A 24340-nucleotide genomic window follows, 5' to 3' on the forward strand; every position below is an offset into this window, starting at 1 on the left:
ATGTAAAATATCTTCAATTTCTTGGGATGGAATTCTCTAGTCTTTCTGTTATTGGTAATCCAGAAATCCCCTTTTCTTCTTTTTCTCTCTTTTCTGCTCCCCAAAGTTCCCTTTCTGTGCTTCCACCACCATCACGCACTTACCCACTTTCTCTCCTCTCCTCCTCCCCCATATGTATCACATGTTTTCCACTCAACAACTATTTAACAGGCAACTGCCTCTGGTTGTCTTGTGTGCAGTAAGAGGAGCTGGGGAGAGGTATTGAAGAAATTTACCAGTGAATTCCAATGTTCCAGCCAGGGAACAAGAACCTTGATTCTAAATACAAGGCAAAGGCGTGACTCAAACCACAAGAAAGATTGGGATTTGTGGTCGGGCTCCAGCCCAACTCTAAGTTGCTGAGGTCTTGGTTATTATAATGGTGGATAAGGTGTAGGGAAGCAGAGCTCCTGCCCAATTTGGAGGAAATGCTTAGAAATTCGAAGTAGAGACCAAGCTAGAAACTTACTTGCATGAACTAACCCTGAACTGATCATTTAATTTAATTTAATGTAAAGTTTTATCACATAGTGGGAGTGAAGACTGTTCTTCTATCTTTTCATTCAGAATGAACTCAGACAAGCACACCTGAGCCTGCCCAGGACAGGGCATCAGTGACCCTCCACTGAGAGGAGTTGGGAGTGGCCCGCAGCACAACACAGTTCATGATTGGAATGTCTGTGTTTTCAAAGTACTGAGTGTTTTTGAAGTGTCTCAACACCTCTGGAAAGAATCAGACAGTTCCCAATATTTGACTAGTCTCTTCAAGGTCAAATAAATGCTAAAGCAGTGGAGAAGGCAGGAAATGAACGGAAGGAGAGAGAGTTGGTGACACCTCAGGGGCTGTCGCTGCTCCCTCTGGATGTGGCTAGCTGAGACTGCTCTCAGGCAGCTCCATTTGATCACTCAACTTCATCTTTTTCTTATTTTGTTCTGTCATTCTAGCACATTGGTCATCAAATAAAGCATTAGAGAATTAGTATGAATAATCTTGTAGTTGTATGGATGAACTTAATAAAACCTTCTATCGAGCCTTTGGAAACAACTTTTTAGAGAGTCATGTTTCTGAGATTATACAAAAGCTCTTATTTTCTATGTTGACTTTTACGTTACAATTCTCCGAATAAATTTGGAAGCCCACTAAGTTTTTACTGCATTAATTTGGCACACTGTGGTTTAAAAGTTACATTTAAGTGCTAAAAATAAACTGGACCCCAGTTATAGACATTTGGGATTGGATCCTGATTCATGGAACTGGACCTGTCCAATATGCAGACTGACTAAATTACCGGAGATTTTGGAAAAAATCAAGACTTGCTTTGGGGTGAGCACACAATTCTGATGATAGCCTGGGGAATGTAAGGAGGCTTAAGGCTAATGTAGCCTTTTAGAGAGAGAGCAAGAAATAATGTTGCATTTGTGTACATATTGGTACAGAGCCGGGTCAAAAATATAAATATAATGCGCAAATGAGATTTCTATATATCTTATTTGTTAAAGCGTGCCATCATTCATTCAACAAATGTTGCTTGAGAGTTTACTTTGTTCCAGGAACTGTACTTACTGCTGTGTTTGTAAGTGCAGCATCTGTGACATTTCTTTACTAAGAGAAACTTGAGTTGATCCACTCAGAAACACTTCGAACCAGGAGAATAATTAAGATTTCTTCAGGGTTAGGAAAGCAAACTCTGAGACTGACATGATTAATGGAATGGATTTGAGTTTTGCTGGAGCAGATGGTATAGGGGCATCTCTATGGGAGAAAACGTGGTTGGAAGTCAAGAAGAATGTTTTGTGGTGTGAGTTCCCTTGCTCCAGTCTTATTTAGTAGTTGGAGCAGAGTTCACATCTGGGACCCCCTGAGAATTAGCCGTTGTAGAGAACAGTGAACCAAGAGGAAACAGAAGTAATATATATTGAAAGGCTTAATCTGATCTCTTGCCTGTCTTCAAAGGAGGCCTCATTTGTAAAGGACATGCATGATCATGAAGAAAGGACCCTGATTAGGCAATGCAGAAATAATGAAAGACTCTATGTCCAAAGCCTTTGGTGCAGGGAGGTGAAGGGACTTGCTCTGTGTCTGATTGGGAGACTCTGATGGAGCAGGACTAAAATATATCTCTTGGATCCTCTGCTCAGTAGAGCACAATTCCTTTCTTTTGCTATAAATTAAGATTTATCTGACAGGAAGCTTTCACATGGAAATAGGAGTTAGAACCTGGCAAAGCCAAGTTGACACTCATTCAATTTTGTTGGCTTCTTCTCTCTTATCCAGGCCTTTGTTTAGGGGGAGGGATCATGTTTGAGTTCTCCCTGTGCTTATGGACAAGGACAAAATGAACTATCCTTGAAAGCGACTAAGAGTAAGGACCAGAGAAACACCATTGAGGCAGATGAAATATACACTTATTTCCTCTCTTACTCTACTGTGTTTGAAAAGCATCCTCATGACCTAAAAGAGGGGAGGAAGCCTCATGGAGTGAAGGGACTCCTGAAACTCCTAGAAAATACGTGATGTCAATGTGTGTGTCTTTGTGTGTGTTTAACATAAATTGGCTCATGCCGTATCTATTTTTATGCAGTTTGTGTCTTTCACTCAATATATTGGTCCTCCATATATACAAATATATTGGTAATAGCAAATGCTCTATATATAGTGCTCACTCTGTGCCACGTGCTTGCTAAGCACTTTAAAGTTTTTCTTTTTTTGAGGAAGATTAATCCTGAGCTAACATCTGTCGCCAATCCTCCTCATTTTCCTGAGGAAGACTGGCCCTGAGCTAACATCCGTGCCCATCTTCCTCTAGTTTATATGTGGGTTGCCTACCACAGCATGGCTTGCCAAGCAGTGCCCTGTCTGCACCCGGGATCCGAACCGGTGAACCCTGGACCGTTGAACTTAACCGCTGCACCACCAGGCTGGCCCCTCTAAGCACTTTAGATACTACAAATTATTTAATATAGACTAATCACATTTTTAAAAATTGCAATTAATTTGGTTATTCCCTAATTGTTGAATATTTAGGGTGCTTCGAATTTTTGTTGCTGTTGCTATGAACAATGTTGCATCAAATCTCCTTATGCATGCCTTCTTGGATATGTATAAGTGTTTACAAAAGAATAAAAAAGATCTAGTACACATGATCTGATAACAGCGCTTGTCTCTGAGGAAAGGGAGAGGATATGAATTGAGTCGTGATTAGAGGGGCTTTACCCTTTTATATAACGCTGCATACGATTTTCTAAGAAAAATGCACTCATGTATTACTTGCGTAGTTAAAATTAAGTTTTAGAAATGAATACTGAGATAGAAGCTCTTAGGCACATAACCTAACCAATCTGATCTTTTTTCACCTCACTTTTAAAATACCGCCTGTCATAAAATCCTGGATGTCTGGCCATGGCAGACGAATGCAATGTTAAATGTTACAGTGCTTTGTAAAATGCTGTATACATTCAAGTGACTCTTGTTCTAATACTGGATTTCAGTCATCAGTAAAAGTACCAGACAATCCACAGAAAGTAAATATGCCAGTGAGTGTTCCCTAGTTTTGACAGACGTCATCTATGTGGGAAAAAAAAAGAATTTAAATTGCATTAGTAAAAAATCAATTCAATGTGATAATTAAGGTATGGTTTTTAAATTTCATAATCACTATGTGGAAATATTAGCTCCCTTATTTTATTACAATTATACTAATTAGAATTTGGAATTCTTTTAAACATTTGTGTTGTGTTCAACATTGCAAACCAGTTTAATCTGTAGCTCACACTGAATATGTAGTTTCTGGAGCCTTCGTTTTGTACAGCTGTTAGAACCATGTGACCAGCCTGCATGTACAAGCATGTGGACACACACATCACCAAATGAGAGCAGTAAAAAAGAAAAAAAGGAAGAGGGTGAAATCAAATAGTGTATTTTAAGGTGGTATTTGTGTATCATTGGAAAACTAAGATTTTTAGCAATATATCAATGTTCCAGCAAAGAGAATGACCTTGGGACATTATCAAGCCCTCTGGCCCAAAAGATATAACATACTTTAAATACTCTAGGCAGGAGACCTTCCCAAAACAGACCCAATGACAACACCTGGATAGCATTTCAATCCTGAGCAAATTTCAGTGGTAAAAATTTCTTTTAACATCTAACCCCGTGAAGATAGAAAATGTCCAGTTGCTCTCTTCTGTTTGAGGATGACCCTTTCTAAAGCAATCTGTTTTGAGGTTAGATCAAATGGTGCCAGTTAGTTTCGACTTCCTGTTTTTTTAAAAGTCCTTGCCTTAATGTCACAGCTCTGGGCCATCTATACCATTTTGGCAGGATGTAGGATGAACATTTCTCTACATGAGGTCCTGCTTCGAATACCCGAGAGAGTATTTGTACACACACACGCTTAGATCTGTGCATTTCCATGTTGAAGGAAGGACTTCAGTGTGAACTCTCCCTGAAACTTGGCTTCTTAGCCTAAATATTGCCCTGTCTCTTCTTTGAAAGTTTTTTTTCCCCCTAAATAAGGATTGCGTCAAAGCAAGAATAAAAATTTTTTATGGTTTGAATATGCCACTCCCTATTGTGCACTTTTATGGAGCCATGCCTTTTATTTTAGTTTATATTGTATATCCATGCTGACTTTAAAGTCCATTATGAGCTCTGGAATCTGAGCTGTCCAACAGAACTTTCTGCGGTGATGAAAATGTTCTGTAATCTGGGCTGTCCAGTACAGTAGCCACTAGTTCTGTGGAGCCATTGGGCACTTGACTGTGACTCATACAAATGAGAAACTGAATTTTTACTTGTATTTATTTTAATAATTTTCTATTTAAATAATCATATGTGGCTAGTGGCTACCGTATTTGACAGTGCAGCTGTAGATCCTTTTGTTACATTCATACAGATCTAGAGAAACTTCACCATTTATATCATAGCCTTTTCATGTGAACAACGACCCATTTGGTTCTGTTTAGCATTGTTTAACCTGCCTCTGGAATCTGAATTCTAATCTTGTCCTCCAGGGTTTCTTTCGCCCCAACATTTTGATTTTCCCCTGCTCAACCCCCATCCTACCATCAGCTACTAGGCATTTTTGAAAACATCCCATATGGAAAAGAGTGTAATGCTATGAAATAGGAAAATACGCTTAGTTCACGAAGCATATTATAAAAGTTTACAGAACGGCTTTCTTAGATTTCTGAGAAATGATCAAATCTACTTGGATTTAAACAAATAATGTTTATTGAATGTGTATCTCTCCTTTCTTAGAAATAAGGCAGGTTTTAAAATTAGCACTAATCCTTGCTCATTTTAAGGAAGTTTGGAGAGGTGTGACACATTCCTTCCTGCCTGTGGAGCTTTGGGTATGGGCTGGCTTAGTGGCCTCCGCCCAGCTATGACTTGGCACGTTGTGACAAAGCCCATCTTTCTCTCAGCGTTTCCAAGAACTAAATTGCCAGTTAGTAGGAATTTACGGCTGCCCGAGTGGGGCTTTGAGATGTGATTAGGATGAGCAATGATTCTCCAGAAGTGGGTAGAATGTTGAAGCAGTAACTATGCAGATTGCACACTGTATCCACCCCATTCTTCACACATGCCGCCTAAGATAATAATCCCACAGAGAGACCGCAGCTTTCCCAAGCCTCGCTCACAGGCTCCTTCTCTTTACTTAGAGGCCAACCAGGATGCACAGAAAACATAACTGATACCGCTAGATAATTATTGACTAGTTTTAGTATTAATGGTGGGGGTTGATTCATTTTCTCTTCCTGGTATGTTTCACTGATGTAGTTTGCTTATTTCTATGTAGAAGCATGATGAGTTTCACTCTGTGTGATGAGAACTTCAGCGACGGAGACAAAGGTAATTTGTTTGAATGCCCCTACAACATATATGGCTCTAACATTTTGAGTCATTCCCTTTTAAATCTATCTCTGTGGTTTTGAATGTGCAAGTGAGGACAGATGTACAAAATTGGATAGTATGTTTTGTATACCTTTGTTTTTTGACAGATGTTCTGAATTGTAAAGATGCCTTTGTTGCGGTCAAGGGATGCTGAGGAAAATGTGTTTTTATAAGTATCTAAATGTTCACATAAAACAGCATGTGGGCAGCTGAAGTACAACTAACTCAATCTTGGTTTTTTGGAAGCCATTTTTCTCTTCTGTAGCCACCTGCCTCCCTTTCATCTTCCCGTGTTTTGGGAGGTAGATGTTTCAAGCAGAAGTTAACTGGGTAAGATGTGTCTCTTTGTCCAGCTTGCTTTCCTCTGCCTCTGGCTCATGCTGTTCGCTCGTCCTCTCCGCCTTGCCTTCTTCCTGCCCTCACCGGATGGGAGGGAGGTCGAGGTGACCTCTTGCACCTGGTGCCCACCCCATGACCCTTTTCTCTATTGGAAAAGTGTGAGGGATGGGGTGTGGCGAATTACATTGCCAGACAAAGAGAAGTTGCTCAAAAGTGTAAGTTGAACTAAATGTGCGGCCACCAACTTTTGAAGGTCATGGGGCCCGGCCAGGTGTGTGAATGACTTGCTTCCCCTTGCTTGACACGATTACTGTGAAGTTGTCAGCCACCCCAGCTTCTGAGATGGTCTCTTCAGTATCCAGAGATACTTTTAAAATTATACTAGGATCTCATCAGAATATGTTTTAGGGATTATCTTGATACATACTATTTTGTCCTTATTTACCATTATGTTTCTTTAATAATATATAATATTTTCTTACTCTATAGCCAGTTTCCTTCTGCCCCTATTTCTCTCACCTCAAAATATTCTGGGGCAGTGGAAAGAAAGCTAGACTGAGTTCCTGTCATTAACTAGTGGTGTGGTGCATTGCAAGGGCTATGTTAGGTGGTCACTAAGGTTTTCTTTAGGTCCAGGAGTCTGTGATTCTATTCCTTCCAGAGCCTGTGTCTTTCCCGCAACTCGCATCTCAGCTACTTCTTCTCCTTGCCTCTCATGAATCATGTCAGACCTCCAACAGTCCCTGGGTCCTACTTTGGGAACTAATGCATTTTCACAAGCCTCAGAAGGGACTCCCTTTGTGTTTAGCAATGCGAATTCATACTGCCAAAGGGTTAATCTTCCAAGACTAAGTGCAGATTGGGTAAAATAAGAGAAGATCAATGGTTGTACCTTGCCATGAGTGGGGTTTTCAATCATGCAGGTTTCCAGCCAGATTTTTAGAAATCTGCATCACAGAAGTCACCTGGGCGTCACACCCGGAGGAACTCTGGGTTAATGTGTGGTGAACAGAAATATCAAGTTTATGCCTATAGGGTAGTTTTCATTGGCATGAGCTTAAGCACAGAAAAAATGGCCTTGGTAGTGTTAATTTTTTTATGGGCAGTTGCACGATAGCTGGTCCTGGAATGTTAGCAGCACTGTTGCAGAACTAAAAATGTTACCCTGAGACATTTTAAAAGAGCAATAAATATCTGGTTTTAAAACACAGACATTAAAAAATTATAAGCTTGGAAAGACTTTTTTTTGGTTGTTGTTTTAACTTTGGAGTGTTAAAGCTGCCTTTTCCTTCCCTGACTTTCTCAATAAGGAATTGTTTGGCTTGGTAAATTAGTAATTATTTGACCATTTTGACATTGGGATGTTTGTACTTCAATAGAAGGATGTCTGGTGATGAGACTGTGTCCTCAAATCAGGACAGCTTGGCTTCACAGTGTGAAGATGTGGCTGTGCTGAAGCCTGGGGCTGCACACCCTCTGTGTGCTGTGCCAGGGACAGTCCTCGGATATGGAGGGAGTGGCCCTAAAGGATGGTGGACGTCACTGGATGTATGAGTTTGGTGCTTGTTCAGGAAGACAACGGCAGCCCCCAGTGGTGCGTGGGGATAGCTGTGCAATGAGGTTGCCTCCCATTGGAGAGATGAGAGTAGTCCCTGCTGCTGTCTACATGGGGATGGGGCTTAGGCCAGGAAGGGGTGTACCTCTCACTTAAATGTGGCCAAGAAGGGCTCAACTTCTCGTCATCACTTTTAAAACATAAAAACAGTATTACAAAAAAATTTAAGAATTGAAAACAATTTTACTCTCTTAAGTTTTGCTTGGCTCTGCCTAATTAAATTTCCTATAATTTCGACTTTTTATCACTTAATATTTTATCATAAATATGGGCCTATGTTGTGGCACTAGCTTTATAATTATTATTGTAAATATAAGTATTAGTCTATCCATGTACAATAATTTATTTACTGTTCCCCCTATTATTAGTTTCTTCCATGATTTATAATTTTATATTATGAAACATAAACCACAACAAATAAACTAACGAATATAGCTTTTATCTGTAGTTGATATGTATTTAAGGAAAATTTCTAACAAAAGCATTATCAAAAACAAGTGTGTAAACATCTTAATATTTTTATATGTTATAAAATGTCTTCCCGAGTTTTCTAAAAGGGTTCTAACAGTATTCAAAGTCTTTAGCATATGAATGTACTTAGTGGCACTGTTTAATATTTAACAATATTGATATATAAATTTAAGAATTATAATTAGATACACAAATCATATAAATTGTATATACATATATATACAGATATAACATGGAACCTTGAAATTTCTTTGTGATAAACTTCAATTATCTGTGAAGGTAAACAATTTTTTATGTACTTAGGATTTGTTTTTCTCTTATTTGAATGTCTATTCTTGACCTCTCTTTATTGTACTTTTTATAAATTTATGACAGCCGGCTAGCTAGATGCCAATTCTGTGGTATATTCTATCTTTTAAAAATTTATCATTTTTTATCCAGATTCTGAAACCAGTCAGTAGGCTAGAACATTGTCCCCTTTTGATCAGGAGTCAGTGATTTTGTAACTCCTGTATATTGTCTCTTTTTGTGGGGTATGCTTGAACATGCACGGTGAAGTGATTCCTTTTTCAATGACACTGTTGGGAAACTGCATACAACGCCTATGCTTCGGGACAAGCGAGTGTGAATTAAAATTATATACCTTATAAAAGCAAAACTGAGACAAAAATATTTCTGAATCCCCTTAAGGGCAAGTTGTGTCATAATGAGAACTTTTTTAAAGTCCGGGTAAAACTGGAGAAATCAAAGATGTTCACGTAACTAAAAAGAGCACCAAAGAATTAGAATAATTAGCTTCAGGTGTCAGAGAAACCGTAAACGATTTGAGAACCTTCTTAAGACCTACTGCTTAAGACGTACCTGGATGCCAAGAGGCAAATGATACCTTCATTTTCCTGGCATTAAGTGACGTTAGATTAAGAATTCCTGTTACAGAGAGCATGACCAGGGTTTTTACTGAGCAAGATGCCAAAAAATTAGGAAACGCTCTAATTTGGCAAGCGAGTAACTGGAATCCTGTTGTGTTTTCTGCCACAGCAAACCAGTAAAACATGGTGATAGTTCTTATTTTCCAGTCTCACCATGAGTGTATTTTGAGTTCGTTGTAATTAAGTTCAGTGTGTTCTAACCAGAGCATTTTGTCCACATAGTATTCAGAAGTTGTCAGCAAGCTTTTTTAATACCTGCCTTCTATCACAAGGAATCGACCAGCTGATATTTTTCTTTTTAAAGCTGGATATACAAAGATATAGGATCGAGAAACAAGCAATCTTTTTCCAAGAGTTAGAAACTTGGCCTGGTGTTTCCAGCTCTCATTAATCATTAACTTAACATGCTACCTTGGGTAGATAGAGCATTCAACAAACTCTGTGCCTAAGTGGATTAATCTAGGAAAGGAGAGCAGCAACATCATGGCAGCCTGACCACAGAGGAATAGCATTAGAACGTGAAAGTACACACGTCAAAAATGGTCTTTGTGTGCACTCAGAGTAACACCCTTCTCGGACGCAAAGTATTGTTCAAAAACTGGATAGGATAAGGTGCTTACTCCCTCTATTTCTTAAAGAACTCCTTGACAATTCAGCTCCTTGGTCTAACCATTCCAGACCTGTCTTGCCACTGTTTATTAATTAGATCCACTTAGTAATTAGAAAGAACCTGTGTGTCTCCCACCACCCTCTTTCCCCTCCCTGCCTGAAATTCTTAAACAAGCACTGAGTGTGTGGTCAATGGTGCGTTTTAATAAATGTTTTGTAAAGGCCAATTATTCAGTCAATATTGAATTGTGTGATAGGAAATACGGCTGCTTAGCTACAGGGAAGATGTCTACATACTATTGGCATCTGTTTGGTAGGTAATGTTCTTAAACGGCCTGGCCTTCCTCCAAACTTTGATTATTCATAAATCTGTGGAGTGTGGTAAGTTGCACTATTAGCGTTTAATCTTTTATTGAAGCAAACTCAGGAGACTGAAATCTATTTGCTTTAGCAAGCTTGTTCACTGATAAATGTATGATTTAAAATTTTCCTTTTGTGAATTCCTCAGTGCAAGAAAAACACAGCTGGGCCTAGCACAGATCATATTTATCTTTTCATTAACTAAAGTACAAGGAGATAGCATCGTTGGAGGCTTAGGAGGAGGGATTGCTAAAGAACAGTCCTCCTCCTGTTTGCATACCCACTTGAGAAAAGCTTTCCAAACAAGTATTTGAGATACTTGTGCGAAAAGCTAGTTGAATTGTCAAAAGAAGACCAAATGAATGCATATAAAGTGGTTGGATTTCAGATAACATTTTCGCCCTTGAGAGTTCAGATTGGTTAAATATTAGAGGAAGGGAGATAATGACACTGTTTGTCGCCATAAACTTAGACATATATCTTTTTTCACAAGGTTGGTATGAAAGGCATATCAAGGATTTTCCATCCCAGATGATTGAGTTTCAACGTCCTAAAGGGTGTTGTACGTGGAGAAAGTTTGCATGGATAGTAACTGCCAGACAGGAAACTTTGTATGGACTTTATAATAGATAGAATTTTTTGCTTCTTGTGTATAACGTAGTAAACTAATTGGCTGTCATTGTAGGATTGTTAAAATATATATATTAAAAAATTTTTCAGCATTATTCTCTCTGCTAGAGGGAAGATTATGAAAAATTCTGTGGCAGATTTTGGAGAGTACTTATTTGCGATATGCACCAAACCAGGCCATTAGTGGAAATCTTCCAGAACAAACTAAGTGACTTCTGGCTTATATATGTTAATAATAAATTCTTCGGTTGGGAGAGTATGATGGAATTATAGGAGTCTTCCCCACCTTTACCCTCATGGATCCCCTCATGAATCATGAGGGTTGAGATTGTTCATGTTTCTATAGTTCTTTCTGCCCCTGGCAAAACGGCATATACACAGTATGTGACTAATAACTACAGACTGATTTGTGTACCCCTGCAGAACTGTCGGGCTCTGTGAAAATGGACTATGCTAGAGATCTGTTCTTTTGTCTTTTCTACCACACCCTGGAGGACTCAAGAAGGAGTAGGAAGAATAGAGAAGGGAGGCTCCTTTCCAGCCAAGTGCTGCAGAACTCCAACCACCTTGAGCTCATCTCTGCCCCAGGGATACCCAAGCTAGGCCGATGTTCCATTGTATGAGTTGAACAGACACAACCTGGGCCAGGGGTATCATCTTCCCTACTGCCCACCCCCAGACCCTATAGATTCCTTTCCTAAATGGTGCTAGAAGCAGGCCAGGACAGTTCCTTCCTGCTTCAATTTACCTGTTCTAGTTAGATTCTCTGAGAGCCTGGCCCGACCATTTTCTGTTAATGATGGTATTTATTAAAACATTAGCTTACTTGAATTAAAACTTGTTTAAACTGTCATCTGTTGGTTGGTGGGATCTAGGGCGTGTAACTTCTTGTCCTTCTTATTCTTTTATTTTAAAATTCGCCAACCCAATATCAAGTTTTTTCTTTTTTACATGGGCATTTAAGAATAATATTGGGGGGGCCGGCCCCGTGGCCGAGTGCTTAAGTTCGCGCGCTCCGCTGCGGCGGCCCAGGGTTCAGATCCTGGGTGCGGACATGGCACTGCTCAGGTCACGTTGAGGTGGCGTCCCACGTGCCACAACTAGAAGGACCCACAACTAAGATATACAACTATGTATGGGGGGGTTTGGGGAGATAAAGCAGAAAAAAAAAAAAAAGATTGGCAACAGTTGTTAGCTCAGGTGCCAATCTTAAAAAAAAAAAGAATAATATTGGAAAAGTAGAGATGGACTGTTATAAATCACAACTAGGAAAATGAAAGATGTTTCTTAAGATCATTCAGCCCAACTCAGTTTATAGAGAAGAGAACTGAGGTCATGAGATATAAAGAGAGCTTTTCAAAGGCCACATGGTTCATGGAAGGGCAAGGACTAGAAACCAGGCCTCAGGTCAATACTTTTTCAACTTCCCTGTTTTATCTGTATGAGTAACAGAGACTTGCAAATCAGTGGCTTAAAATTTAGAAAAAGTGGGAAGACCAGCAGCCAACCACTGGTGTGGTAGCACCGTAACGTCATCAGGAACACAGGATCCTTCTAGCTTCCTGCTGTACTACTAATAGGTGTAATCTCCATCCTCATGTTCTCAAGATGATTGCAGAGTGCCAACCATCCTGTACACATTCTAAGAAAGGAAAAGGTCAAGAACAACAAGAAAGAATGGTACATGCCAGGAAGTCAGCTCCCTTTAAGGGCTTCTTTGGGAAGCCCCCATCCAGTGATAATTGCTTATGTGTAACTGATGGGAACTAGTCCAGCTGCAGTGCAAGCTGGGAAATGTAGTCCTTCCTTCCTACCTTTCCCTCTCTCCCTCTCTTTGTTTTCTTTCCTGATAATGCCCTGAATAATCTTGGATCTATTATTAGTAAGATTAAAAAAGAATTGATAGTAGGTTGGCAACTTCTTGTCTTGGCACCCCTATATTTCATATTATGTAGTTGTTTTAAGGTTTGGAAGCATAATATTTTACATTATTTTTTTAAGTAGTATTTCCTCAAATTGCCAGTATGAAAAGACCAATTATAATATGGAAGCAGAAATTCTTGTTGCTTTATGTGAGTGAAACAACGGGAGGACAACGTAGGAACTATCACCTTTAAGTTGTGTCTTGGCTTTCCATGTTCAGTGAGATGCTACTTCCATTGTTTCCAGTGGCTTGAAAGTAAGCCTGGCAATGAACACCAATGCTTACCTCACCTAGGCATGCTTTGTACATAACCAATGAAAATCATTTGAATATTTAGAAGTAAATAGCAAATAGTTGCCTTACTTCACCCTCTATGTTTAGTGGGTGTACAGTTTTCAAAAGCCTGAAATTGCAGCCCATGTTAAGTAATTTAGGACCATGATTAATGGAATCTCCCAGGTCCTACTGAGGGGAAGTAAGTGTACTCACTCATAACTTGACCAGCAGATGTATCTGTGGGCAATGCTGAGGAGGATTTATTTACTTGTATCTCATTGATCATGAGATTTATGGTATTGTCTGGCTAGGAATTTGTCTCTAACTAAGGTTAGTTTCCTTTCTTGAGTGAATTCCTTTTATTTATGTTCATTTAAATGTGAGATAATTATTTAGAGTGAGAATTTATGAAAATGAGAACTCTCCTCAGCGTCAGACTGGCAGTGTGTTACTTCGTAACTAACACACTCTAGATATAGGGTTTGTTCTTGGCAGGATGCAGACTAGAGACCTCTGAAGACATCAAGGAGATTTCAAGAAGCAGTAATGCTGGAAGACTCCCACACCCAGAAATCCATTAATGTCACCATGTCCCCTAAGTGAAGAATGGCTTTACAGCGCAGTGCTGCTGACTCCTTAGCCACTGACTACCTCAGTAGTGCCATGTGTCCTAGTGGAGGGAAAGAATTGTGGAGAATTAGAATCTGATGTGTCCCCCGGTATGCATGGGAAAGTGTAGTCAACAATGGAGGAAGAAGCCATCGTCTCTCATTAGACCTTTCCTAAGGTATTCGACTTGATATGCATTAGCTTACTCTTTTAGTCTCTTACTGGTGTTCCATTGCACTCAGGCTGCCTGAGGGCCTATGAGTTGCCAGCTCTCTGATGTCACACACCCCTTCACTCCAAATCTCTAACCTGGAAGAACCTAATGACAAGCGTTGTCAACCTGAATCTTCCAATGACTACCGCTGTGTCAAATTCCAAACTCTCTCTCACCACTTTGAAAACTGGATCTTTAGAACTACAAGTTAGAGACATTATGTTAGTATTTATAAAATATTAGAGCTTCATAAGTGTCCTTTACCAGATAATTGTTGTATGTTCTTGCTATCGAGCAAAAATATTGTGATTATATTGATTTTCCAACAACAGAGTTTCGTTGGAGCCCATCTCAGTCTGCACGCATGGCATGTACTGCTGATGTCTGGATTCTGTCATGCCTGCCTGCCATGTCTTATCAGGGCAGAGCCCTATGAAGAGGATCCTATATATTAGCCACAACATGACCTGTGTGGCCAGGATCAGGCCCAGCAATTACCCCACCGGTGGTGCAGTAATTTAGAATAAAGCTCAAGGATGCCATTATTCACCATATATCATAGCCCAGGATAAGTGGACAAAATCTTCCTCCAATTTGGGGTTGATTTATATAGCAAGAATATTGGCAACCGAGCTTTCGCTAACTTCTTTCTGTTTTGCTGCTGCTTAAGCAGATCCTAATCGGTAGAGGTCCTGACAGTTCTAGCTCCTGACTAATGTGAGTGCTCAAAGCAACAGTTAGCCCTGAGCGCAGTCCCCAGCCAGGCTCCTGGCAGGAGTCCATGGGAATAATCTCCTTCCCTTGGCAGCTGCCTGAGTAGCAGTCTGTGGAAAAGATGAGACTGGGTCTCTATAGCTCATTTGGCTTACATACTCCCTCTTTATGTAGACAGCTTCAAAAACTTGTGTAAAATAAAGTAAGCCAATATAGTATGTGGTGATTTGGGCATTATGTTCGAAGCAGAGATATTCTCTTGGTGAAAAGGGATGAGATGATACAGGAGAAATGGTCTCTAATTATCTGTGTGTCTTAGGTAAGTTACTTGACTTCTCTGTGTCTGCTTCCTTATCTACTTAAGAAGAGTCTTGGGTTAGATGGCTTCTCAGGTCCCTTCCCTTCCATATGGACTAGATTGTCTCAGAAATACAATCATATTTGTACCCGATACTTTGCTATTTTTTAACTTACTGGTTTTTTTGATTTATGGCACCACTATTTCCACAAAGCACTGCAGGCTGTTTGCAACAAAAATGCAGGTACAAAAAAACCAAAGACAATTACCTGAAAATGAATACTAAGAAGCAACGGAGAGAAGAGAAAGCAGTATATTTAATAACGAATTCTGAAAAGAGGTATAAGAAAGTACAGAGTCTCTCTCTGAGCTTCCTAGCAGCCAAGGCAAAAAAGCAACAGCACCAATTTATGGAAGAGCAAATGGCACGTGGTGTTTATTTTTCCACGTTGCATGTTAGGTTCAAATTTTCCCCAGGGGTTTGGAAGTTAAGTCTATTGTAACATTTGGCATAGTCTAGTTAGATTTCAGGTTTTAATTCCAAGGCTATCAGCCTGGTCCTAGAATACCTAACATCTGGATCTACCCTCTGTGGAAGTGATCATCTTCCTACTCAATCTATTAATTAACATCATAGTTTATTTTCCTATCTCTACATTTACTCTATTGCCGTGAGGCGTAGTTGTTTTTTTCCACATGGAATAAAAAAATAATTTTCATTTGTTATCTTTCTGCCAACATAGTGTGAAATTTGACATATTAAAAAGAATCAAAAATAATTTTACTTAATAATAAAGCTTTTAAGAGTGTAGGATTTGTACTCACATTTTCCCATTTCCCTAATTCCTTCTTGCTAAAATAGGGGGAAGATTATCAAACAAGCAAATGAGGGATCCTTGTTTTTAGCTATTATAAGTAATCTTTATTAATCTCTGATAATCTAACTTCTATTTGCTTTAAGACAGCAAACTCGGAATTTTATTTAATATTTCAGAGGTGAAATTAATTGGGATCCAGAATTAGTATTCTTCTTTTCTTTCAACCATCCTGTTCATGAGTAAAAAAATGTTTAAAAATAGATGTGTGTGTGTGCATGTGAAGAAAGAGTTCTGTACATGATCTAAAGAGAGATTTTTACAGAGGAGCTCCTGTTCTGTCAATTTTCAGTGGCTGGACTTAAACACGTTTTATCTTGAGGAAAAAGTACCATATAGCTAATGTAAGCCCACCTCACTGTTTAAGGGCAATTTATGGATTTTCTTGTTTTGGATCAGGAGAAGACAGGAGAAAGTGTTAGGGAAAGAGGCAGCTGAACAGGGTAAAAGAGTGATTGTCCTCGGTTCTGTCCCCAGCCCTTGCAGAAACGGCAGCAACCTGATGCATCTTTAATGTCACTCTTTGTCTGCTATATAAAAGATGTGCTTTTTTGGGGCAAAAACAAAACAAATTCACTTTTTCTGTCACTGTATTAGTCACAGTAATTAATGTCAGTTGCCTCGATAGACAAATCCCCAAATGTCATGGCTTAACACAACAGTAGTATATGTTTGCTCAATCATGTTCAGTGCCGGTTGTGGGTTTGAGGACCCAGGTTTCCTTGTGATGTTACCATTGCAACACAAGGTGTCTAAATTCACCCTGGGTGCGAGGGTTAGGGGGTTGGAGAGCACTGTTAGAGAACAATCGCTGACTTTAACGTGGCCGGACTGACCTGCCACCTTGGTTTAGATCCCATGTGTCAAACTCAGTCACATGAATCTAGCTCAGGGCAAGTGGAGCTCAAAAGTGAGAAGATTAAATATAGGATTTGATATGGTTTGGGAAACTTGGAAGCATTGTTTCCTTGATATCCGAGAAGCGTCTTGGGTAACATAAAATTGATTCCCATGATGAGCCAGAAAGGGCTTCCTGGAGGAAGTATTTGAACTGAGTTTTTCCATTCGGGTAGGAGTTTGGTCAAGAAGGAAATTTTGTGCACAAAGGCTTATCCTCCTGTTGTGACAAATATCAAAATATGTGCCAGTATGCTATGAAATAAGATTTATTTTTATTACTAAAATGCCTTTGGTCAGCAGCAGTCTTTGGCCAGGAGTGGCAAACGCTTATTATTTTTAAAATTTAGGATGTTGCTATTAGGAGTTAGAATGAAAGCTCCTAGAGAAAAGCACGTTCTTCCTCTGATCTGTCCATTGACTCATTCCAAGCCCCTAGATCAGGACCTGGCACAAGCTAGACATTCCATAAATACTTGATGAGCAAATAACTTGCACAGGACAGCCCAGTAGGTCTATTTCCTTGTTCCTGCAAAAACCAGGGGTAATGGATTCTATTAAGATCATCCCTTCCCAGTCAAAGATGGAGTGTTGAGCCAGTACTTTGAAAACAATTGTGTCCTTCTGTGCTGCTTTTTTTGTGAAGATAAAACCAGGTTGGAACCACAGACCCTGCACTGCCGACACACCCTCCTTTTCAAATTTCTTAATCTGTAACGTGCATTTAGGAGAAAGTAACTGTGGCTTATCTGTACAGAACTTTGAATATCTTACATCAATAATTTAACACGGTCACACTTAGTCAATAAACACAGTGCCCTGTGCATGTAAAATCTGTGATTGAATAAGAGCCAAAGAAAAATAGTTTAGATAATTTTGCTTTGGTAAAGCAAAAAAAGTATTTTTGTCTTCTAGACTCTTTGTCTCTTATAATAATGTAAAATTACCTAATTTTTAACTTTATTTAGGATCTAATATTTCAGACAAAGGCTGTGCATGTTTATGCTATTTATAAAGAAACGACTGGAGAGAAAACTTACTATGCGACTAAGCTCCCAAAAGGAATGAACAAACTACTTAGAGAAAACAAGTCTGTGACCATGGAATGCTCTTCATTATTTCTTTTTCATATCTTTGGAATCATTAGAACTAATCTCTAATCTATACACTGAATTCTGACACACAATAAGTTCCATCTTTTCATTAATGATTTGTTAAACATCTGTTCTAAGAATGAATATGTAGTTTAAAGTATTCAGTGACGATATCATTAACAAGTGATAACTAAATCTGTTTCTCTTGCTCGCTAGGAAATTTAAGAATAAATATTTATTCTGCCTTGTTTCTCTCAGAAGCTCCTGTATTGACCAACAAATAGAAAAATCTAGAGTTTGTTTCAACATATATTATCATTCTTGACAAGTGCAGAAACTGAAAAGTAGGAAAAATAAAGCTCCATGTATAGCTATTTTAGCAGACTTTGATCATGTCGGAATATGGGCAGTGAATAGAGACTGATAAACTCATATGGTTCTTTGCCATGAAGGCTACTTTAGCGTGAAGCCAAAAAATGAGAGGGATAGGCTTACTTTTCGCAGATTTAACCAAGAACAATGACACCATTTGCAACCACGGTGCAGAGCCAAAGAAAATCATTGCCAGCATGCCAATGTATACTCCCTAGAGAATAACTGGAAAATGAGAAACGCCTGTCAGAGATTTAGTTCTATTTCTAATGGAAATACAGAGCAGACTGATGTCTTTTTAATGAAAATGAACATATCACAACAGATGAGTTTTATTTGTTAGTTTCAATGTGAGTTCTTTAGAACTCGAGTCACTGGGTATATTCTTTTTAAAAGGCAAATTTCAGATCATGATGAGTAAGTGTAGCCAATTTTGGAACCAATATAAAAGAAACATTTAGTGGACCAAATGTCGGGGAATCCAGTGTTATCCAAAAATAGAGAGAAACAAACCTACTAGAACTAACTAATAAAAAATTAAAATTAATGATTAATGAAGATTTTCTCCGTTTTATATCTGCTTTCAGTCATAACAGGTAACATTTAAACAGTTACTTTGTGTCAGTCACTATTCTAAGCAGTTTATATGCATTAACTCATTAGACTCTCATAAGAACCCATTCTACAGGGGAGAACACTGAGGCACAAAGAGATTAAATAACTTGACCAAGGTCGCACACAACTAGTGAGCTGTGAAGCTGAGATTTGAACTCACACAGTCAGGTTTCAGAGGCCATACACTTACCCAGTGTACTACCTTTCTTTCAGCAAACACATTCTTTGTTGAAGGCTTTTCATCAATGTGCCCTGGACTCAAGTAGACTCTTCATTGAAAAATAGAAGATATTTTGAGGAAAAGAAAACAACAACAACAAAAAACATAATCAGAATAGAACCAAAAAACCTAAGCATAGCATTAACAATGTTCTCAGGACTGATCTTTACACCAGCCATACTGAGTAACGTAAGATTTGAGTCACTACCTTAAAACATGTGGGAAAAAGAGATTGACCCATGGAGACTTGGACAGTGGTAGCCATTAGGACAGCGCAAATTGTTTCTCCAAGAGAAAGTGGCCAGCTATTAAGAAAACAAAAAAGTGTAGGACACTTTCCCTCTTGTCTTGGCTTCTTTTTGGCTCCCTTAACCACATAGTACTCCCTCTTAAATAGGACACAACTCACTAGGGCAGACTTTGATACAGGACAGTGTTAGCCTCATATTTCACCCGAAAGAGTTTTATATACTCATGGCAGAGTAGAGAAAGCCTGAGATTTGGGATCCCAAACCCTAGATACCATATTGTCAGTGTTCAGTGTGTGGCCTTGGTCCTATCTGTAAAACAGGAATACTAAAATGGTTACTTTATTGGGGTTATTTTAAATGTTAAATGAAATTAGACACGTGAATATGGTATGAAGACACTTTTAACTGAATACAGATAATTAACCTTAAATAACTCCCTGTGACTTGATAAATTTTATAATTTTTTAGGGTAGTGGAGATGCTTAAATTCTATGTGGCAAAATTTTGATTTATTGGCTTTGAATGACACAGCCATACTGATCACTCCCCATTCACAGAAAATTGGTATGAGTGTACTCAGATTTGTTAGACATAATCCCTGAGGTAAGTATCATCTAAAACATGGGCTACTACAACCTAATCAAAACAACAACAACAACAAAAAGAGAAACAGAGAAATCCCAAAGCAACAACAACAAATTCAGAAGCCCAAGGTCAGAGAAGGGAGCCAAGAAGGATTTGGTGAAAGGGTTGGAGCAGGAGAGGTTAATCCATGATTTAATATGGCAATCGACTCAGCAAAATTTGGGAGGAAAACTAAATGGAGATACTAATGGATTTATGTTTTTTTAATGAGCAACTGGAAATAACCTATGATGGGCAAGTTGCCTCACTTCCCTTGTCTTGAATTTCAAAACTGAGAAAAGAGTGATTGTAAGTAAATAAACTCTAAAGTCCCTTCTAGCTCTACACTGTGGTTTTTAAATCTTTCTATGATTCTATCTCAATGTATTTGTCATGAGTTTCCCGAAATCTACTTTTTCTTTTAATGCATTACCTCTGCTTGCCAATGGTAGTTGCCTTCTTGTGAAATAAGATACCGAAACAGATGTGCATCAGAATACAATATGTAAGTTACATCTCTAAAGAGAGTAGAAGCAATTATCCACCCAATTCAGGCAGCTCCTGCACAGCTCACTGGTTTTACCTGATGGTTGAAAAACGCCAAAATATGCGATAGAAGGAAAAAAGGGAAGGGAGAGGGGAATAAACTTAATTATGCACAGTCTTTCTCCAGAGAAGTAATCATTTCACGCTCTTTGGCTGAGTTGCCATGGCCCTCAAATCGGAAGAATTAGAATCTAAAAATTGCACAAAAATTGTTCTACATAGAATTCTGGGATTTTCTTCAATGAGGCCTTGAATAAAATCCTGAAGATTAAATAGCTGACTAGCTTTAGTCTAATATTGCATAGAATAAACTATTACACCAACATAAATACAGAGTGGTAACAGGAGATTGATCAACCTTGGTAGAGAATTTTAGCTTTGATGCCAGAAATTCAAAATTATCCTGGCAGAGGAGAAGGATACACTTAATGTTTTCTGGAAGAAACATGCAAATTACCTCATTCTTAAACATTCCCCAGAGGCCATTATTATTTTTTTATCCCATTCCCGAGTATTACTCACAAAGTGGAAAGGGATGACCAATTTCTTAAAATGCTCTTGACACTCTTTGGTGTTTATAATGTACATTGTAGCCTTAGCTGAAGGCCAGGTACATTTACACCAGGCTATTTATATTCCTCTGGCTTTACTCATACGTCTCTTTCTTTCTTCCTCTTTTTCTTTCTTTTCTGTCTTTCTTTCTTCCTTCTCCCTTCCATGTTCCTTCTTTCCTTCCTTCCTTCCTTTCTTTCTCATGGATATCATATAAATTTAATTTTTTTAAACAACTGTAACATTTTAAAAAATCAAGCGAATTCTCATTTTTAGGTGACTTATGAGTCACTCTGCTTACATCCATTATCATTTGCTGGCCATCTCCTGGAAGCTGGCTGTGAAGCTGTCTCTACTTAGTTCCAGCTCTTGTTGCCCTGGGACTTATTTCAGGAGAATCAGCATCTTGGCAATTTAGAAGTTAGGAGATGGCTCTAAGCCTGCGCTGCGAGGACTGGGACCTTGGGAAGTCACAGCCCTTGGCCTCAGTTTCCACATCTGTAAAATTATGAAAATGAGGGTATGAGAAGGTAAGAGCAGGGAGCCTAGACACTCTCTTTATCTTTCCTGTCCTATGGTTCAGAGCTTCCCTTTCTGAACCTCCTTCTGCTGCTGACCGAGCATATCTGCTGGATCCAGCTTAAAAGACTTTGACATCAACATCCAACATGTCCCTGAGTAGAAATGTGTCATCTCTTTGATGAGCTCCATCTTCTGCCAACTTGAAATCTGTGCTGTTGAATCTGCTTGTTTTTTCCTTACATCATCTCAGTAAAGGTCATGGCCTTCATAGCACTTAATTCCTTGAAAGGACTGTTAGAAATAATTGATCAAAGAGTAAAATCATATCTTGGTGTTGGAATGTGTATGCCACAGAATTATTTTTATTTCGGCATAACACATATAACCTTGAATTTTAAGTTCTGTAGAACAGGCGATGTATTTGTTTAGAGGGCAGGACCATTAAAGTCAACTAGTTTTTTTCTTGTTTGAATTGGATAAAATTGTAATATATCCTTTACGTCACAGTAGCACCCTAGTGGTTATCATATTGCATTAGTTACATGAGTTTTCAGGGAACATTATACAGTATATACTGCCTCCAGTAAATACACCAGTCATGCTTATGGTTACATAGCCAGCGCCAGGAAATTTAGGATGACATTCCCTGCAGGTTAGTAATTCTACCCATTATTTATATTGGTTTGATTTGAAACTAGATGAGGCTAAGTATTTTTGAAGAGTTTTCTGACAGAATTCTAGAAAAACCAAAGAATGAATATTTAAAATGAGTTTAATATCTTTGCATTTTTTTTGGAGATCACCTAAATTTTGCTATAAAATCAAATCATTGAGAAAGTAGGGGAGGACTTATTCCAAACATAAGCTACCAACACATCTCATCTACAAAGGAAACTACTCGTAAATAAAAATCTATCTGGGGTGTACACTGATGGCCTGCTCAGGGGAAACAAAATCATCCCAATTCTTAAAAAATGGAGACAAAAATTAGTACTGAGGCTGTGACAGAGGATCTGAAGCAGATGTGGAAATTGTGGAACATCATCTTGGCAGTTGAAGCAGTCTCACCAGCTGGATGTCTTCTGAAAGGGGGAATTTATCATGTTTAAGCCACAATACAGAAGTCAGTACTTGAAAATGGTTGTCATAACAGTGCAAGATTTTCGTGCAAACACTGGATGATTGTAAGGAACTTGACCAATAAAGCCTGTGCTGCCATAATGAATTAAGACCAGATTATTTTGAGCTTCTAAAATAGCATCTTACTTCCAAGGAGATTAAACTGTTTCACATCTTCTAGCATATTTACCTCAGGAGGAAACAGAAAAATAAGGAGGCTGATCATGAGACTTCCCCTGAGCTACGCCATTTTGTTTTGTTCAATAATCTACACTTAGATATGTCCCCACTACAAGAGTGTCCCTATATCTAGTGTTTAGGTGGGGCAACACAGGCACAGGGAAAAATCAAAGTATACAAGTTTGTTTGTTTTTGCTAGTTTAGGGATGGTATTTGACCAAGAAGGATTGCACAACTTCTGATTAATAAAAGGGATACTGCTCAGTTCACAAGATTGGTGTGTTAATTAAGTGAGGTACGGTATTGATTTTGCGTCCTGGGCATTTCCTGGATATCAGCTTTCTTTTCTCTTCCAACTCAAGCTGTTTGCTTCTCTGTCGATTGTGAAGACGATTGCAAGCAATGTGAAGAGATAGTAGCTATGTGACTATGGGCAAGTTGGCTAAACCTGAAGGAATTGCATTATCAGGGAAGTTCAAAAGGTTGTAACTCTCATGCATCCTTTCCTTTGGTAGATCTCTGATCCTTTGGAATATTCAGAAGCTGTGGTCTGGCTCTTAGGTCTGCTGGCTGCAATGCCAACCATGCAGTGTGAGAAGAGAAGGACACTCAGGGGTCTTGGTTTTGCCAGTGCTGGACTAGATGAACCCTAAGACCACATCTAGACCTATCATTTGACCCTCCTGTTTGCATCACTGATCGGTTCTTCTCTGTCTACTTGCAACTTTTTTCATGGCCCTACAACATTCTAAGCCTTCTGGAATGTTTTACAATTATTTTTTCTCATTTTCCTTGTGATACCTGAAAGATATCTCTTTCCTTTTTCATACATTATATGAGGGGTTATTGGGAAGTAATATTACCATGTTTGTCAAGAACAGAACTTGTTGAAAACAATGTCAACTATTTAACATGAAAGCTCAAGGAAGTCTCATTCAACGTGCTTTCTTAATGTAAAAAATAAAATGCACAAAAAACATTTTGTTCCTGAGAAAATGGGCTGTTAAGGTGGTAAAGTCACTAAAATGTAAGCTTCAAGAGGGCAAGACTTTTGTCATGAAGAGTGCCTGGATCAAAGTAAGTGCTCACTCGTATTTGTTGAATGAATGAATTAGTGTCTGCTGAATCAGGTGGGAGACTTGGAATATCTCTTGGGTTGAGAATCTCAGACAATGGGGCTACAGCCAAAGCTAAAAGTCAACTCCTAGCTTTAGGGACCAAGTCCATTGATGATGCATTCGTGGGATCACATTCCTGGAAAGGTATTGGGATTACACTCTCTGACACCCTACACCATAGATCTCAGCCTTTATTTTGCTTCCCTATGACTTCTTCTGGTTGATTACAGATGTTCACCTCCCCCTCCTGAAACAACACGCTTAGTGCTATAGCAGAGTTGTACCATAGTGGTCCTGGGAACTCAGAAGAGCGAATTTCCATTGATTAAAAAAAAAAATGGCATCACATGATAGTTATGAGGAATAACTTATACAAATGGTTTTGACAAGAAATTATTAAATATTTTGTAGGAATTACAGTGTCATTATTCT

At 38.8% G+C, this 24340-nt stretch overlaps 1 protein-coding gene across 20 annotated transcripts in view; it reads left to right on the forward strand.

Moving 5' to 3' along the window:
- Window positions 1–24340, forward strand: part of MECOM (MDS1 and EVI1 complex locus) — a 533659-nt gene that overhangs the window by 350552 nt on the left and 158767 nt on the right. Inside the window, exon 1 of one of the 20 annotated variants that reach the window (XM_070509497.1) lies at window positions 5786–5893. The exons of the other annotated variants lie outside the window; for them this stretch is intronic. Within the exon in view, the coding sequence (XP_070365598.1) occupies window positions 5867–5893 (27 nt within the window). The 5' untranslated portion in view covers window positions 5786–5866. Of the gene's footprint in view, window positions 1–5785; window positions 5894–24340 lie in introns of those variants that run through there. 20 annotated transcript variants of the gene reach the window in all.

Source organism: Equus asinus, chromosome 5 (assembly GCF_041296235.1).
Source record: "Equus asinus isolate D_3611 breed Donkey chromosome 5, EquAss-T2T_v2, whole genome shotgun sequence".
NCBI lineage: Eukaryota > Metazoa > Chordata > Mammalia > Perissodactyla > Equidae > Equus > Equus asinus.